The following is a 20069-nucleotide window of genomic DNA, read 5'->3' on the forward strand; positions in this document are numbered from 1 at the left end:
TTGTATCAGCACACTAATTTTCTTTTAGCATTTGGCTTTCGTTAGAAGGAAGTTCATCTGTAGTGCAATGGTACAAATGACTTTTTTCTAGACACTATTTTTTACCCGTCTCTTCTCCGAGGGCAACAGTACAAGTGATAAGTACTCAAATTCTCAATTTCAATAATTGTCTATTATTGAGAGTAGTAAATTGAAAGAAAGAACATCACATTTCTTCCAACTGTTTTCTTCCCATACAGTTGTTTTTCACCTCTAAACAAGTTCAAGGGTTTTGTACAACGAGTTAGTACGTTAGTCATAACCGGCCAAAATTCTGGAGATGTCAGAAAGAAGGAATACAACTCTAAAATATTATAGCAATGGCATAAATGGGATCTAACACTGTCAGCTAAATTGACACAATGATTTCAAAAGGAAAAAAATGGATTTAGCCTAGAGGGCAAAAGGGGGGATCACCAAGAATCTGGTGGCAAAAAGTCCCCTCCTAGTTTATGGTTTACATACTCTGATTCACAAAGACATGTATAGCGCTAGCACTTATAACTTGTCTAAAATTCTACCACCTATTAATTTCATCCGATAAACGGTCATTTACAACAAATAGTATATAAAGCCAGATACCTGCTTTATATGATTTTGCATATATTGATGTATGGCGACTTTCAACTCCAATAAGTTAGAGTAACTACCAACGCAGCCGGTGAACTTTCTACACGTTCCCCAATTTTGCACTCCCCCAGGAAAACCTAATCAGCCGAGTAAGTTCACAAAACACCAGAGTCCAAAGCTTTGATTGTTTTGCGTCGCCACATAGCAGTTCCTGGATCAAACCTCAGCTCCCATGTTGGCCAGTAATGTAAATCCTGCTTCAATGTAAGTACTCGAGGCTTCCCATTCAGGTGGACTGTTCGTACCCGGACAAACTCTCCGTGCTCTATTGTCTGGGAAAAGTTAAATAGCTAGGCATAAGAACCAGGATAGTAACAAGATCTCAACCAAAAACTATAAGATCAGTAAGGACTATTTTATGCTGATATTCATAGCTTTCCATACACATACAATGTTTACAAATCATCTCAGAATAACAAGTCATACCTTCGCCACGTCAACAAAGGCATCCAAAGTGGGAGTTGGTTTTCCATTGACTTCAACTATCCATTGAAGTGCATAAAGACCATATCGATGTACTGGACTTCCATGACACCACCTGAGAGTTACTTTAGGCATTAATAATAGTGGACAAATAGCTAATAGCTAACTCAACAAAAGATGCCCAACTGCCCTTTCTTTCTTTTACATTAGAAGCATTACCAAATGCATGCATCATGAAATTTAGAAAGGCTCAACGAGCCCTTTGTCTGAAACAAAAAATCCTTGCTACATGCTGATCAGTGATTTTTCTTGCCCAACAAATAGTTTTTCAGCACATCTAATAATTTTACTAACTAGCAACAATTATTCTCTCTATCTCGTCCTTTCTCCTTTTAATAATAACAAGGAATAATTATAATAAACTCTATTTTTTCAGTTGATAAGTTATGAGGAAATTGGTTAACACAAGAATATTTCTGGTTTCTTTCAAATAAAGTCTACCAATAGGTGTAGGAAACTTGAAAAAAAAAATATTTTTGTCTTAATTTGGACTTTGCTCTTCATTTTAAGACAAATGCGTAAAAGAAAATTATTTCCTTTTTCAATTATTTTGCTGCAATTTTCTCAAGAAACATGCTTCCAACTTTCTTAATCTAAACGAGCCTTCCAGCCTAGCAACTACTCACCTTGCTACATATACTCCGTGTCCTTCCTCGGGAAGAAATCCAAGTGCACGAACAGCTGGATGAGGATCTTGGACAATAGAACCACACCAATTTATAGCACAAGTTGTTCCATTTCCATCCCTCACATCTGTTCCCACAAGTAGTTCAATTTCATGGCCCTGAGAATTCATCAAATAACTTAAAAGAATCTTAGAGAATGAAGAACTGAGTCAAGCAGGACAGCAAGGAAGGTTAACAGTAGTGAAGTCCTTTTGGCCAAATACATGAAAAAGTTTGGGGAAGAAAATGAAAAAGAAATGCTCCAGAGGCTCACCTGACGAAAAATTGTCAAGTTAAGCCTTCCTTCGCTGTCATCAGACCTGTCTAATAATTGACATGCATCTTCGATGTCACGAAAGCATGTAACTGGCTCTTTATTAATTGCTAAGACCATGTCCCCTTGTTCCAATAAATTTTCAGCTTTTGATCCAGCAAAGCAACCTTTAACTCGCAAAACTTGGCGTCTCATAGGGTCCTTCTTTACGAGGGCCTAGAAGATATGCCAGATGTTAAAAAATGCTTACATAATAACACGCATATGGTGCACCCATTTCAAACATCTTCTGATGATTATCTAAGTATCTTTTTTATGCTCACTAAGCATAAAACATAGTCTTGATTATAAAATATATACCATCCAAAAAAAGAAGGTTAAATGGGGCTGAAGCAGACAACAAGAGGCATACACAGGAACATAAACCGTTTATATTTTTTAATAACAAAAACTAGGGCAAACAATTCAAGCAATCAGAGATGCTCAAGATCAATGATCATGTGCAGATCCACGGATCTCCCATCCAACCAAATTCCAAACATAGAAGGAGCACTAGATTGAGATAGATACAATATGGAACTGACTGGGTTCAACATCACTTTTTTACCTGTAAACTTTAGAAGACTAAAGTCAGGGCAGGAAGTGCACAGTTAAACATAATAGTATCTTATATGTGTGACACAGCCATTTTAACATATCAATGTATTTTAAACTTAATTTTTATCACAATAAGTAAATTTAAAAAAAAGCTACACGATAAAATTAGTAAATTGTATTTTCAAAAACATAAGATTTGGATCTTACCATTTGAGTGCACATGTTTTTTCACATTTAACTAGCATAAAAAAGGGCAGCCCGGTGCACAAGGCATCCCGCGTTCACGCAGGGTCTGGAGAAGGGCCGCACCCCAAGGGGTGTGATGTAGAAAGACTACCCTAATGATGCAAGCATTAGTGGCTGCTTCCACGGGTCGAACCCGTGACCTACACGGAGACAACTTTATCGTTGTCGAAGGCTCCCCTTCCACATTGAAACTTGCATATACAAACATTACTATTCCAGAACTGTTCAGGATCACAAACATGGGCCACGCCTATATATACACACAAATCTAGAATACGAAGACACCTGGTCACCATCAAATAATCCTCGCCTAGTTCTCTATGAGGGTAGCATAAGTTGTTAGAAAAAGCTTTAAAGGATATACATTTCAAAGAAATACATTTCAAAGAAATACATCTAGTTTCTACAGGTGCATTGGCTAAGTAAATCTTTTTAAATCAGATAACTTTAAAAAGAAAAATATCACACTCGGAGTAAGATATGGCTAAAAGGAAAAGCAAGCCAAACAGATATCTTCAGAAGTAGCAGCTTACCTGGATCCAAGTATCATTGAGTCCGAAACTCCGAGCTTTGGAAAGCAAAGTTGGGTAAAGTTCAACTTCTAATATTCTTAATCGTGGCATAGGCCTTTGCAAACCATTTATAAGACGAGGAGGTCCGTCGGCACTGGAAATAATCTTGCCAAGGACTTGGCTTAAGGTATAAATTGGAATACCCCGGACAAATTGGTGATCTTCTGATGAACTACAACCATATTTGAGCTGAGAAAATGGAAGAAGTAAACCCAGTTATTTTATCAGAAAAGAAGTTATAAACTAGTTTCATCCAATTAACAAGAGAGAAGTGCCAGATGGGAGTACAAACCTGTGTTGAAAAGCTTCCCCATAAAGCTTGAACCCTGCCGCGCTCATCAGTCAGCACACCAGAAAACGTACTTCCAAAATCTGAAAACGAGAATCATGATAGCATCAAAGAAATGCCTAAAACAAAATGCCAAGCTACTATAGGATTACAGAATCAGGAAGACAAGTGGGACAGTTTTACCCGTGTCAAGCTCAATCACTTCCATGTTTGTCGCTCTGTATCGCGGACAATCAGCAGATCCAATATTCACAGCAGCAGAAGGGTTGGTCACAATTGATTTCCTGGAAGTTGCCTGCAGACTTCTGCTCAATCCCACAAGATATACTGAATCTCCACGACGAAGAGCGGGATCTGTTGGCAACAAAATAGTTTTAAAAACAATAGCAGATAATACTACGGATAAGATAGCATCTTTCCTATGCTTTCTAGGAGTCTGTAGACATAAGTCTAGTAATCATGCCTGTAGAAAATATAGATAACTTCTAGTACTTATCATACTTTTTTATTTTGTAAAATGTTGACCTGAGATGAATGAATTTAAATGGGGAACATGGTCAGTGAGGATTCATATATCCGACCCCAACTTGTTTGGAACTGAGGCATAGTAGTTGTATAAGACAACATTTTCTGGAAGACATATAAGCACATCAAGTTAAATCGGACCTGCATGGGTTCCACTTCAATAATCATTCCAAGGTATCCCACTCATCATAAGATCGTCACCACATTCGAAGAAGGGTCTTCTTTTTAATATACATCATTGGTACAGTACATTAAGCTTATATAACAGATCCATGTATATCAATAAGGAGCGGGAGACCACTGTTATCAAAACTCAACTAGGTTACAAGACCACTAACCATACAATAATATTAAACGATGATATAGTAAAAAGAGAAGAGAAAACAGATGGTGCTAAAGCGGGATTATGTTCTGAAAAACCTAAAGCACATTATGAACAGAGCTGGATGTCTAAAACACCATCTAACAAGTAGGATCTTTTCTAATTTTCGACTGCAGTCACATTCTTGACCCAGGAGTGTATCAACAATGCACGAAAAGCAACTAGAATAGAGACAAATCACTTCGTCAATCCATCAGCATCAACAATAAAAAGAAAGGCATCTTTTTGGTGAAATCTAAGAAAGGCAATGCATAAAGGATCAAGCGAGGAAGTTTGCACTCACCAGGAAGAAGTTCAGCAGCACGAACAGCCGAAGCAGCAGCAGCTCCAAGAGCAGAAGGATCATATGCGACTAGAGCAAAATTATGGACAGGATGGAGGAAAACTACCTGAAAATATTACCGAGCTGCTCAACACAAATTAGCTGATATAGCAGGTAAGAGTGTTAACAACAATAGGTTTTACCTCTCCAGGAATCTCGATAGGAAAAGCAGCAAAAGATAGCATTATATCAGAAACTGATACTGCAACAGTGTTTTTGTCAACTGCAACCAAGCCCATGTTTTGGGAATGATATATGATTACACCAGTTCCAAAGAAATGCTGTGAGTGAACTCCATCAAGCATACATAATGATGGTACGTGGACCTGCAATTTTCATATCATTTTTATAAGTTAAAGATAATTTATTAATAGATACCAATACCAAGCCAGTACTGGAGCATAATACAAGGATATTGCAGGGTATGAATCATTTAAACTGTAAGGACTCCAAACTCTAGCATTACATCAATTCCAGTAGAAAAATTTAGCATTACACCACATTTTCAATCATTGGACATATCTTTTTTTCACAATTCAAACATTCTCTTCCTTTCCCTCAAAACATCTTCTGTTCCTCTCGAGCCCAGTATTCCAGATTATGCACTTTTTTTTATTTTTATGAGGTAAATAATCATGAGAGACACTAAGAACCTAGAAGATGGATATAGGAATAACCAGAGCACCATACATGTCTAGATATACCTCCCAATTACAGCTGCCAAAAAACAAAGAGGAGATGTGCTCTATACACACATCCACCTGCACTGATTCTTCCGCTTAGATGATAAAATTTACCTCCCAGGAATCACGAAGAAAGGAGAAGGGGTTGTGGTTAGCAAACAAGTTATACAATATACATACATTACAATATAGAGATTGTCATATGATATAGTGAATGAGTGAATCATGTAATTGCTATCAGATGTTTGATTCAACGTTATTACAATCTGGATGAGTAATTAATTTTTTGGATATACACGTATAAATCTAAGGCGTGTAATGTTATTGCACGTCGAATCAGAATAAAGTAATACACCCTTACAGTATTACTAATGTTGAGATCATTAATACAGAAGCACAACGAAATGGCAACAGAACAGCTGATAATCAGAGCATATACAGGGATTACTTCTCGATACTGGTAAAAAAAACTAACCCTAAAGACCAATGTTCAGTAAGTAAAACTGCTTAGGAAACAAAACCCAACTCCAGTAACACGAGTAACACGAGAAACAAATGTAGGAGAGAACAAAAGCTACCTCAAACATCACAAGAGTAGGCTCTATCGCACGCTCAGCAACGGAGGCATTAGCTGCCGCAGGTGCAGCACCTTGATCTCTTAGAGCTGCATCCTCTAGGGAGCCAGAGTCATCGAACCTTTCCTCTCTATGTCCATTTAAAGAGTGGTCAGTTATTACACTGCCATCTGCAGAAAAGTTTTCTTCCACCCTGCGTTTCTTAGTTCCAGCATCAGAATCATCGCGACTGTTTGGTCCCTCTGTAACACCGTCCCAACTAGTTTCCATATTGGTTACACCGTCCACTGATTCTTGGCTGACTTGTTGAGGCTTATTATCCTTTGGACTACCCTCATTAGCACAAGAAGAAACAGTATGATTTGATAAATCTTGTTTGCCTGGATGGATGCCAGAGAATAGAAGTGGGGACTCAGGTGGCAAAGCAAGTTTCGCCGTCCATAAGCCAGAGCTGTCATCACGTTTATATAACTGAGGAGGTGCATACCATTCATGGCGGTCAATTGTGACCAGGACTGACTGCAGCAAACGAAGTTGCTATGAGAGGGCCTTGGTACAAGGAGATAATCAAAGCGCCAGAGGAATTTTTCTACATCTACTAACAGGCTGAATTAAATTAGCAGACATAATTGATTTCCAGTAGTACAAGGGAGAATCTGTGAAAACATGGACTTTTTCATTCTTTATAGAAACAGAAACCAGACTAATTTTTTTCATACTGGGGAACTTTTTGAAATATGTTTCTGACAGCAGCTCACCTTCATAACTCAGTAAATCATTGGTTCACCAGGCTTCATGTTCAAATGGTTAACTACACTAGAAGACTAAACAACATGACTAACGGCATCTACATGCAGGTAAAATTTGCGATCATCTATATCACCCCCTCCAAAAACGCCAAAACTGTCAAAGAGGACGATATACAATTCTTCAGATGTTTTCTGGGGTTCAAAGACCATTTAGACAAAATCATAAAACTGATGCACATATTCACATTTTCCTGCCATGATCCCAAAACGTAGGCTGACAACACAACTCCACATACTATTAATTTTTCTTTTTATTTCATCGACCCTCTCAAATACCAACTTCAAGTAGGGATAAGGCTGCGGACACACTACCCTCCCCAGACCCCACTTGTGGGAATTATGTCGTTGTTGTTGTCGACGCTCTCAAATAAGATTGATACTCTACTTTCACCCTGACATATCAGTAGTAATAGCCGACTGCAGACCCACTAGGATCCATATCTTTTGCCCGTGGTTTGTGCAAAAAAAGTAAAACCAACAGAGACTGGCACTTGTGACTTCGCAACCCAAAATTAGTAGATGAACAAATTATCATGTTTTGCCAAGAAACAGAAGGAAAGGGCAGTTGAAAGCAGGAACTAGATGCAGCTGTTAAAGAGGCAATGATTGTTGTCTGAAAGATAGCAGAGCACAAGTGGTGAAAATCAACATCAGCAAAGAGGCACTACTAATACCTTTTTCCGGTGACGATCATTGTAACTTATATACTCCAACGGTACTCGTGCACCCCTAGACAACTTAGATAAAACAGAAATTAAATCTTCAAGAGTTGATATATCTTCTCCTGCAAATTTCTTGATGATGGCATGGCGAGGAACTCCTGCTCTAAATAGCATATATCTACAATAGGAAAGTAGTGAATAACTGTCAAAAATTCGTTTTCCAGTCAAAAACTTTTAAAGATTGCATCACCAGAATTTTAAACTTAAAACTACAAACCTCCTTATAGAAAAACACACTTAAACCAGAAACCTCAGAATATTATCTGTTAGGTAAAGCTAAATAACATAAACCAAAGATTGCGGCATAATCATCTAAACATGGAAATGAAAATGTACAAACCCTGTTTCTGCCACGTAGACAAGACCACAGTGAAAGCGGAAATTTCTAGCCTGCATTAAGAAAGAGAGAATAAAAGCAGGAATGAGAGCTCCAATCACACGTTACAGAGAAGGGAAGAGAAATCAATATGAGCATAACAGGTCACTTAATGTGCAAAAGAAAGAGTCTCCATCTAAAAGTTCAAAGAAAACATATGTCTGCCCCTCAAATACAAACTACACGATTAGAACTGACAAAAAGAGATAAGGCATTAATTTTCTTCAAGAAGCGGGGAACATATCCAGAGCTCCAACCCTCATAAAGTATCTGCAATAATATGGAAAGACAGGAAAAAATCCCTGATAAAGCGTTCCTTGCTTGCCAGACATGAACCACCTTCTGACACCAAACAGACAGAAATGCAAGTAGAGCAACAAGACAATGTTCCAAGTTCAACATGGAAAAAAGTAACTAAAAGGGTTCCCAATCAAGTTACTTCGGAATCAATGGAGAAGTATGAGAACTGTTAGAACCAAATTATTAACCACAAGAACCTAACGGATGACAAATTCCTGAACCATCCAAAGTCAAATGGTATTCTAGACACGTGTTACTATTCAGCTATCAGATGTTTGGCGACAAACCCCACATACTGAACTCTGTTCTGCATCTTCATGTAGTTGACTGGGAGCTTTATTGAGTATAATAGTCTAAGGAGGCTGCGCTTGAAATGGACATGAGTCATGTGCAAGGACAATGCAGAAGAATAACAAAAGAACTGCAAATTGATAAAATAGAGAAAGAAAAGGTACTTAGATACATGCTTTCAATTTTCATGAACCAAAATTCAGACAATGACAGCATTTCAGATGCCGTCTGAAGAAAATTTGTTTTCATGGTAGTTGTAAACAAGATTAAATCCAATGTACTGAATTATCAGATTGTGGTTCTCACACGTCAGAGTGCTGTACTTGAAACTTCCATAAATCCTTCACATTAACAATATGGAAAAAAAACGCTTGAAAACTCGCATTCGCCTAAGCCCCAAGGCACCAAATGTACATACCAAGAATTTTACTACTTTGGTTTTTATGTGCCTCCATCTGAACCCTCCTAAGCTTGTTATGCCTCATATAGCAGCAAAACAAAAGACATCCAGAAAGGCATGGGCGAAACAGATAAAAGCCACTATCCAATTCTACAATTGGAGTCTTACTGTCTTTCAGAATAAAAAAATGAGTATGAACAATTGGCAAGATCAAAAATATCTTGCATAAACCAGAAACAGATTGCTAAATTTCTTCTAAAACTGTAAAACAAGCATGTTAGGCAAGCCAAACAGACAGCAAGTCATAAAACAGAGCATCCTAGCACCAATTCTTCCCTTGCGACTAGTTAAATATTCATTTCACATAGGAATGGGTATAATGTGGAGAACTAATTTTAACAGGATTTATAAATAACCAACGTTGCTAGAGACGCATCAAAGATGGGGGGGCACTTGCAGCAAATCTCACAAACCTGTTGATATGAAAGGGGGTGTATAACTGCACCACTGACTTCCAAGAAGCGGTCAGGAGTAATTGAATGCAAATCCTGAACCTGAAGGGAAAAAAAGCCAGGGAGTCATATGTAGGATTTATCCCTTTCTTCTAATAAGATTTGTTACTCATGAAAAAAAATCCTTAGAGCTCTCAGAAGACCATATTATCCCCCTTCCGTATCTTCTCGACCATTTAAAATTACTAAATCTCTCCCATTGTGTTCAAATAAAGTCTTCTCGGGCTTGTTTTAAGCATATTTTGATGGTAGCCTTTCCCCAGAGTGCACACACCTCCTGCTTTTGATATTACAGTTTACTCTCCAAATCAGTAAAATTGGTTATTTGAGGAAGTCAAAATTCACCTTATTGACGAGACTGTAGGCGTTAATATTCAGTAGCATTGTTCTTTTTTATTCAGACAAAGGAAGAAAATGCTGCAACAAAACTAAGCTAACCACAAAGACAACTTCTCCTTACGAGTGAATAGCTATAGAAAAAACAAAGGGAGGGAAGCATATTCACACATAATATAATTGTCATCTCTATCATTCCTTCTGATTCCTTCGACCAGAGCAAAGCCTGACGGAAAACTACCATCGTAGCTTCTTTTCCTCTTTTTGAGTTGAACTACCACTGAATCCCATGAAATATTGCCCCAACTTTCTGCTAAAAAGAAACTTACTCAACCCAAATATTAAGAAACTTAGAACGGACTAGTGTTCACACACCAACCAACTGCTAACATAGTACTTCCAGGTATCCAACAGTAATGTGCACCATGTACATGGAAATAGACATGCAAAAGACCCAGTTAGAATATGACAAATAATAAAAGAAAAATGAAAAACAAAATCACAAACAATAACCCAGTCGTTTGTGTTGCAGACCTACAATAAATAAACAAATGTGTCCCCTCTAACAGCTTAAACTTTTAGACGAAGTGGTCACACAATTCAACATGGTAGCAAAGCAATCTAGCAGAGGTCTTGAATCAAGCCTAACTGTCACCCATAATCAAAATAAATTACCCCAAGAAAGATAGTCAAGCCCACACGTGAGTGGGCGTGTTGCTACAGGAAACAAATAAATGTGTCCCCTCTCTAATAGCTTAAACTTTTGGACGAGCTGGTCACACAATTCAACAAACTGAAACTGCAACAAAATTTAACTTCTAATATTCAACTGAGCAATACCATACAAATTTTGCTTTACTCCCCAAACTTTAATACAAAACTACTACGCCTCAGTCCCAAACAAGTTGAGGCCGGGCTATATGAATCCTCGCTGACCATGTTACTCCATATAAACTCATCACAAGCTAATATTATCCAAACTTTAATATATCCAAAATTCATTCTAGTCACAGTTTTGAGCATCTTACGGCATACATCACATGATAGTATGATACCATTCAATAAGGTGCCCCATAGTATGTCTCATGACCAGCGATTTGTGTGCGAATAACATCTGTATCTTACAATCCCAAAGCATATACTATGATGCTTGTGCTTATGATGTCGATGCTTGTCCTACTTCTGTACGCTCCGTGATACTCATGTGATTCTTAATTTTCTTTAGTCACATCATATTGGATAGGGTCATGGCGGTAATAATATCAATATAGATATTGGAGATGATAAATTTTCCTCAAAGGTCTACAAGTTTATTTTCATTATGCCTTCTGTTATTGCTGTTCTGGGCTATTCGTAACTCATTGTCTACATTATCTTGAAAAATGGGATTCTAGCATATTTTTTGTAAGATATGCAATGGAAATGCTCAGTCATTAGTAGAAACCTTTTGTGTGTATTTATGATTATCTCTTGCGTGTTATCAAGGATTAGTAATGTGATCGGTCAGTTCAATAAGCAATACCTATATTCAATGAAATATTCAGAGATATGATATTCAAATCACAAAATTATTGACTGAGATCTCCCCTACTCTTAGCATGATAAAAGTATATTGGAACCTGGATGAATTAACAAATTAAGTTAACTGAGATGAACCAAAATCCTAATCTTTTTATAACAGCGTTGTAACAGAACATAAATGCAAAAAAAATAAAGCAAAAAAAATTTCAACATCAAAGACAACACTCACCACCAATTCCACTGTCAAAGGAGTTCCACCCCTTTCAATTTGAAGCTCAACTTTATGTTCGACACTGTCATCAAGTAAAGTCTCCATCTTCAGGAACTGGGTGATCACCTGAATGAAGCTTACAGGAGGCAAATTAGTGCTATGAAACATCAAATGAATGATGTTCCAACTATCTAAGGTAACAATTGCATACAATGTAAATTTTCTGGATTCGTGTTGGTCTGAGAGGAAAGAAATTGGAGAACTAGAACTATCTTTTGCCCATGTAGAACACCATAAAGGGGAAGGACTGACAAGTGCATGACTTTGTCAAATTAGGTCTCTCATTCGTCCCGGTTCAATTGTTGGTTCGTGACAATTGAAGAAGCTCTGCATAATCTAGATGCAGTGATAGAGGGAAAAGAAAGCAGACAATGAGCCCCAGATATGAGCCAAATAGATGCTCTTACATAAAAAATTTAAGAAGTTATACCGAGAAACAGAGCGCAATGAGGGCAGAGAAAATCAATATAAGATGTCCTAAAACATCAAAGCCAGACTAACCTCCCCATTCATACGAATAAGCACATCACCGGGCTCTAAATGATTATGAGCTGGGCCACCGGGCACCTGTAACAATCCCAGAGAGAGCATAAGCGTTGATACACAGAACATAACTGTGGCAAGATCACTTGAAAAGAAGTGCACTTACCACCGAATCGACGACAAGCATTCCAGTTTCACTGGGTGGAGTGGAATTGCGCACCAACTATATAAGTCCAATTTCAAAAGTTAATTGTATGGTTATATTATTAATAGAGCACGCAACAAAAAATTTTGGTGCTTACCTGTTCCGTTGCACTTTGGAGGCCAAGCCGGCGAGTTTCATCATATCCTTTGTGGATAAAAGTTACCTATATCATAAAAATATTTTAGAATTACACATGTCTGCATATGAGTTTCAAGTTTACGTTATGATATCACGAGAGACTCCGATGAGTAGCACATTAAGCTGTCAGACTGAAGTAAGACATGCTAAAGGGTCAGTATCTTTGTTTGTGAAGGTCACCAGCTTGAAAGACTCTGAATTCCGACAATTTTTTCATTACTTGACCATCAAAAAAAGGAAAAGAGGAATAAATTTCCCCTTAATAGGTAGCTGAGCCTTGGAGGACAAGCATGTTTGAAGTAAAACACATTCAAGACATAATTCCCCTCCAAAAACTTTCAATTAGAATATAATAATATTTATCGTGGAAGAAAAGGTCAAACAAAAAGACATATTATCTGATAGACCAAAAGTTAACACATAAATCCACATATATCAGATACCTACCTATGAAGATCAATATTGGGGATTATCTAACATGAATGATCAAATTATTAAAATACATATCAAAAAAATGTCTGACCATGCCTGTGGCCACAAAAGATACAGAACATGACATCAAAATAAATATTCTGACACCTGTTGTTTCTAAAATCAATTCTGTCATATGAAGAGGGCAGATGCTAGAGTAGATACATTTGGTACTAGAAAAACACTCCTTATATTTTTAGTACATCAGAAGCAATGTACTCTGGTCACACCTTATTAAAAGAATCCGTTACATCATGTTATCAAAAAGAAAAACCAACCAGGAGACTACAAGTTAAAATACATCTGGAAGGCAGTATGACATTTATCATTTCCAGTTTAAGGAAGCGTGAATATCAGAAGAGAGATTATTTCTCCACCAAGTTACTTTCTTGACAAAGACTAAAGCTAGATGTAAATGAATGGATCAAAATAGTGTTTTACAACTAACAAATCAAGAAAGCCAGCAACAAAAGGAGCAATATCACTTCAGAAGAAATAAGGTATAAAAATAAATCCTAAAGGAGAGAGCGGAGGTTGGGGAATGAGTTCCAGAAGAAAAGAACTAACAAACCTGAAGCGTACCACGAGGAATAGTGACAGCCTCCCATTTATTTGTAGAAAGATCTCTTCCTTCCTGTAAGAATTTTAGTGCCCTGACAACCTAGATAGAAAAAAATAAATATACAAAATGATTGTGTCTGTTAATTAATCGAGTAATTAATTAACTTAATAACGGAGAAAGTTCAAACTTTCTCCAGCAATATAGGGGAAGAAAGGTTTCAGGGAAACAGAAAATATGAAATGCCACCAAATAAGGCACCAACATGAGTCATACAGACAATTAAAAATTGAGATGGTAACAAACAATTAAATGTAAACGCTTATGAAATAAAATAGAAATAAACATGCAGAATATGGAAAACTCATAACTATCTGTACTCCCATTTTCGTAAGAAAATAATTCTAAAAGGAAAAAAGGATTGTTATTTGATAGTAGATGGAGTATGGAATAGGCCATAAAATAATGAAGAAGAAAAAAATTGAGTGGAAGTCATATGAAGAAACTTTAGATTTTAAATCCCCTCCCATATATGAACCCATTTCAAGGATGATGCATGAGCAATAACAGGACAAGACCAAATATGAAAAAGAAATCACTTTATCTGTTGTTTCAGGAAATAAAGAATCTGGATCCTATATCCCATAGATTACATGAGTGTAATTCAAATGATGGAGAATACCTACTCGCCGTCATGCATAACAGGGGCTAGTGCACGGTGACATCAGAAAACCCAGAATAAAGGAAAAAAAGGATGATCAAATGAAGGATATGGTTTCCCGATATAATAAAAAAAAAAAAATGAAGAACTAGCAGAATATAAATCAAAACGCAAATAGCCAATTTCGAAGAAGTATAAAATGTGTACTGTTTGCCAATTCAAGGAATCAAGAAGGACTTGCAATGCTATAGTATTGTTGGAAAGCACTCGTCTCTGACAATACTTTTCACTAGTTAAATTCAAAAAAATTCTAGTTTATCTAGAGTCAAGTGAAAACACACTTTCCGCAGTTCAGAAATAGGGCATTAGAAAGGTCTTTAACAAAGAGAGGATCAAAGAACGTGTACAAACTCGTTCTAAAGGCAAGAAAAATGCAGAAGCACTTGATGACTTGCTCCCAGCATTCAATGCAACAGCTCTCCCTTGCCAATTTATTACAGGGGAGCCACTTGAACCACCTTTAGTCCCAGAGGCAGCCTGTAGGCAAAGAACAAAAAAGTAAATCAACGACTATAGTTACCGAAAAGTTGAGGTGGACCTATAAAGACCTAAAATAAGAAACTAGAAGTTTCCTGGAATGCAATAAGCAACCCCACCTATGAGCCGAATTCTTTTTTCTCGGATCAAGCACATGAAAATTTTGTACAAGGACAACATTTGAATTAACATTTGGTATCTATCTAGGATATACAATGCCAAAACTAATCGTCAGCAATCTCCTTTCTTAAGTTGCTACTCAAAAATACTAAATGTAGGCATAAGAAGGATCATTAAACTGTACAGAAACCGTCTGGTCTAACTGCTAAACTCTTATCTGGACCAACCACCCAAAATCTGCAGGCTGCAGGAAGGCAATGAAATGTCTCTTAGATGCAACAACAAAAAACCCAGTGTAATCCCACAAGTGGGGTCTGCAGAAATGTCTCTTAGATGGTTCAACATTAAACAAGTTCACAACCATCTCATCCCTGGACTCAGAACCACACTGACATCTTTCTTGATATAGTAATAATTTATTGATGTCAGAAGTCTTCCCCTGTACAACTGGTGTATAAAAAGTAGAAAACTTGGATAAAAGTAATGTCTTTAAGGAAGGACCTCAAAGCATCTGCGCTAACAGGGACTTCACGGGTTCACCAAAATTAACTAAGAACAACATATTAGCTCTCAGTTATACAAGATCATTTCTACTCCCTTAAAAGCTCTTATGACTCTTACCCCAGGATACCCATAAAAGAGCCAGAGGAGCCACATCCTATTCGCCATGCCTTTTTCTCTCTGCTCTCATCCTATTAGGGACCACTAGTCCATGAATAAACTTTGTATAAGATTTCAACCAGATTCTTAGATTTTAGTCCACACAGGCGCCTTAAAGTTCTAAGCCACATTTGCTTCTCTCTCACGCATAGATTAATGGTCCTTGACAAGTTACACGTTTAACATATATATGATAATAGCGCACTCTAAACAAATAAATAGAGCAAATTTTCAAGGGCTAAAAAGCCGAAATTTTCTACTGCTAGATCGAATAACACAAGATCTGCTTACTTGCATGTAGAATGTGTTGAAGTCATTGTATCCATCCCTGCACCAAAAATTGGAGTTATCAAAAGGAATAAGTTGTACTACCAAACATTTGCAATACCAAAATCAAAGTGGATTCCGTCACAAACACTACAAAGATGGCTCATTGCATAAAAGATATCCCATAACATTACAAACCTGGCTTTGTAATCAAATGATAGTTCATAGTTTAGTTATTTAATCTAAGAGGGATCATTTTAATATTTAAAAGCTTTAATTGGCTCATTGTGTTTGGACAGAACAGAACTCCTCGACATGCAATAAAACAAACAACAATATTCACTAGATTGATTTTGAGGCAGGGCAGTCATCATGTGACATAATTGCACAACCCAAAATCAATCAGAGGAAAAGGAACAGCTTAAAACAACAGGCGCCTACAATTTGTGCTTAGTACTTAAAACACAAGAACTTACTGCTAATAATAAGGTCCACCAAAGAAATTTTGAAGGATAGTAAACACTAATGAGATTGTTATGGCTCATAACATTTAGTGAAATACGTTAGATCTCCAGGTTAATGGACATTTTAGGTAAACTAGCACATACTTTTTATAATGCGGAGCATCTCTGTCAAGACGAGCAAGCGTTCCTGCTAAAATAGACACCTGCAGAATCCAGAATAAAGCAAATTGGAATAGTATGTGAAATATTCTATAGATTATATAGCCCCTCAAAAACAATCAAAAGGATGCAAGGAAAAGGACGAGAGCCTACGAAAGGTCATGTAACACAACAAAGCTGAGAACCATTGTAGCAAACTAAACCATATATTAGCTGCATCAATATGTCAGTAAAGGAACGAGAGCCTAAAAAAGAAAGGTAATGTAACACACCAAATCTGAGAGTCGTGCAAGAAAAACAATAAACTATAGCAGTAACACAATGTTGGTAACAGGAAAAGATGATGGACAACTCAGTAATAGTGGCACCAAACTCCTAAAAGACCTCAAGAATCCAAAATTTCAAACTGTTCGTGCAGAAAGACAAGCAAAACCTCCTAACACCCATCAAAATGACTAGAAAAAACCTGCGAACAACTACAGATCAAGTAAATCTAAAAACACTGCTATTAGGTCAAGTAAATTTAAGTGAACTCTTGGATGGTCTTAGCATTGCAACATACCCCTTAATCCAAAAAACCGTGGCCTCAAACGATTAAAAGTGGCCTCAAAGGCACTCCAAAATAATATAAATGCATCAGCATAAACACAACCATAATCATTGTATTTAAGAGGCAACCTTGACTGCTCACGTCAGCTCACATGCAGGATCAGAGAGTACAAATTTGGTTAATAAAGGTAAAGACTCATGACAGTTAGCTTGTCTTCAGTGCTTTGGATGAAAAAAGACATTGTTTCATGCTGCCAAGCTACAGCAACATATAGGTCAAAGTTGAACAACCTATGCATTCTAATGCTTGACCTTGAAGACCAGGCATATACCATATATGCATTCAACAATCACATGATTATTTTACAAACAAAACAACACATCAGGAGTTTTTTGAGAAGGAATAACACATGAAGAGTTATGTACCCCCTCTACAAGTTTTGAATGATATCAGGCCTCCAAAGTTTTTTTTTTTTGAGCCATCATCCCTCCATTATGTGAATTTTTCTACAGGTATGACACAGCCATCTAAATTACAACGAGTCGAAACACTCATTCCTGAAAGTTTTAACCCATTTACTGATTCTTATAACGAGTAGGCAAGATTTCACGTCATTCCCTTCTGATCAATTACAGGATACATTAGTCATAATATGACTGAATATGACAAGTTTAATAGAACAAAAACGTAACGAATTCCTTTCATGTAAAGAAGTACACAGCTTGGATGCATCAATTTACAAAATAAAATAAGGCACTGGGATAAAATCTTGATTCACATACCTTCTCTCCACTGTCATTACCAACAACCCTAATCTCTAGCCCTACACAAGCATCCTCTGGAGCAAGAGGAATCTCTTCATAGCTCAAAAATTGTATTGCATCAGGATCATAACGGAAGAATCCGAAGTCATGAACCTAGAAGATGGATAAACAAGGTTTATTCATGATAAAATAAGTATGGAATATGATTGTCAAGTATTCTTCAGCAATTTTCATTATAAACCTATATATAGCATCAAATTGAAGTCAACATAGGCCCACTCAGTTCCATTTTATATAACACTCTTTTCTATTTGGTTTGTTACACATTTTTGTGTTTGAAAACTCTTTAACTTTAAATTTTCTGTTTTGCCTTAATGAAATATTTTTATAGCCATGGCACTTTGGCATGTATATCTTTCTTTTTCTCTTAAACTCCGTCTCCAATCAGACATCAACATCTGAAATAAAACCTAGGGAGTATCATTTATTGTTTTTGTTTGTGATGGAGGCCCTTAGTAGACTAATGGATTGGGTGGTCAAAGGAGGACTTATCCTTTGTCACATGAATACGGATACGGGTGTGAGTACCCGATATGGGCAAGTGTCCGACCCATCATCGCTTTCATTTAAGATTCGAGGACAGAATAAGAGCAAGGGTTGGAGTGCCTGGATACGGCTAAAAATATTACAAATTTAATATACAATACTATATAAATATTTTTTTAGGAAAAAAAATATAAATATATGACAATTGATCACTCAGAATTGTTGAAGAACCTCATTTTCAGTTAACAACATGGCTTAGCTTCATTGTTATTTGATCAAGTTAAATGATTGATAATTGTTCCATAATTGTGAATCGGTGTCTTTTTATTATTAATTAATTAAATATTTATGCTAAATATAGAATGTAAGTATCATTCTTTTTCGGACAGATTAAAATGAAAAGTGCATCACATAAATTGGGACAGATGGAGTAATAAAAAAACCTCACAGCAAAGTGTGTGCAAGTTGTATACAATTATTTTGTTAATGGAATTTGGAAACGTCCCAAAAATGAAAAGAGTGCATTACAGATAGGGACAAAGAACATAAAACCGAAGTGCCACAAAGATACCAAAGATGGAGCTTGGAAATGAACTCACAGGGTCTCTATATATCGGATAGATTGGTATCTCTTCACGGTTCACAAACATAGCTTCCGCCACCACAGGTCCTACAAAGCAAATAACAGTCAACACTTCCATCACACAAAAAATTGAACTTGAAAAGATAACATTTTAGGTAAAGGAATGGTTATTATCACCAGGTTTTACGACATGTCGATTTGTAAGTATAATTCCACGATGCTTATCAACAACAAAGCCCGTAGCATAACTGGCACCAGCGGACTCAGTGTCAAATGCTCGGCAAGCAGTGGTCCGGAGAACGACGACGGCAGGAACCACCTTGTTAAGCGCCTTGCGCCAATCTTCAGCAGTAGCGAGGTTCTCTTCGAAGGGAGGATCTATATCCATACACAAATCCTCCTTCATTATACTCGATTCCGGTCCCATTGCTCCTTCGGATCCCAAACGCTCCAGCGAATCCCCCATTCTCAAAACCCTAATTCCCTCTCCAAGTATCAAAACGCAAAGTCGAAGTTCAAAACTGTAGCAAAGTATTTATATTTGTGTTGTAACGATATGTTGCGGCGAGAGAATATCCCGGCGAGGTGAAGGATATTCTTTGTATTGGGGAACGGGGAGAGACGAGTATTAAGAAGATCGACGGCGAGTGCGTAGTTGAGTTGGCGCTGACAATCTGACAGCTGCCTTCATTCAAGTCATTTGTCGCTTTCATTTCTCCAATGGGTACAGACGATCCAATGACGAAAATGCCCCTGTACTTTGTTTATCACGTGGGCTTATCGCGCGAGTCTCTGTACTTGCTTGATATATCCTGAGAAGATAAAGGATCCCTGTGTGAATCTCCTTCTATTTTTTATTAATTTTTATTAATAGAAGAATCAACCTGCTCACTCAAAAGTTTAAATTAAAAATTATGAATGACAACGGGGCGGGACGGGTGTGGACGGGCGGGTTTAAACATATGATATGCCGTGCGGGTTAAAGCATGTGCGGCTGCGGGCATGTTGAAATAATTTTTTCTTAAATATTTTGCACAGGCGGCGTAGGTTTAGAATTTTTATCAAAGAAGGAAACTCATTTT

General features: G+C 37.2%; 1 protein-coding gene across 1 annotated transcript; it reads right to left on the reverse strand.

The window, feature by feature from the left end:
* Positions 1-405: 405 nt before the first annotated feature.
* LOC107777755 (protease Do-like 7) lies at positions 406-19795 on the reverse strand. The gene is made up of 24 exons (XM_075235338.1): positions 19165-19795; positions 19004-19074; positions 17877-18011; positions 16530-16588; positions 15946-15982; positions 14749-14874; positions 13689-13778; positions 12606-12671; positions 12470-12526; positions 12322-12387; positions 11779-11886; positions 9654-9734; positions 8154-8203; positions 7766-7931; positions 6286-6801; positions 5168-5350; positions 4986-5091; positions 3979-4149; positions 3799-3878; positions 3468-3695; positions 2092-2307; positions 1779-1936; positions 1096-1207; positions 406-941 (listed from the first exon to the last, which is right to left on the reverse strand). Exons 1-24 carry the CDS (start codon positions 19451-19453, stop codon positions 765-767), a joined length of 3348 nt encoding a protein of 1115 aa, XP_075091439.1. The 5' UTR covers positions 19454-19795; the 3' UTR covers positions 406-764.
* Between the last annotated feature and the right edge of the window lie 274 nt (positions 19796-20069).

This window comes from Nicotiana tabacum, chromosome 17 (genome assembly GCF_000715075.1).
Source record: "Nicotiana tabacum cultivar K326 chromosome 17, ASM71507v2, whole genome shotgun sequence".
Classification (NCBI taxonomy): domain Eukaryota; kingdom Viridiplantae; phylum Streptophyta; class Magnoliopsida; order Solanales; family Solanaceae; genus Nicotiana; species Nicotiana tabacum.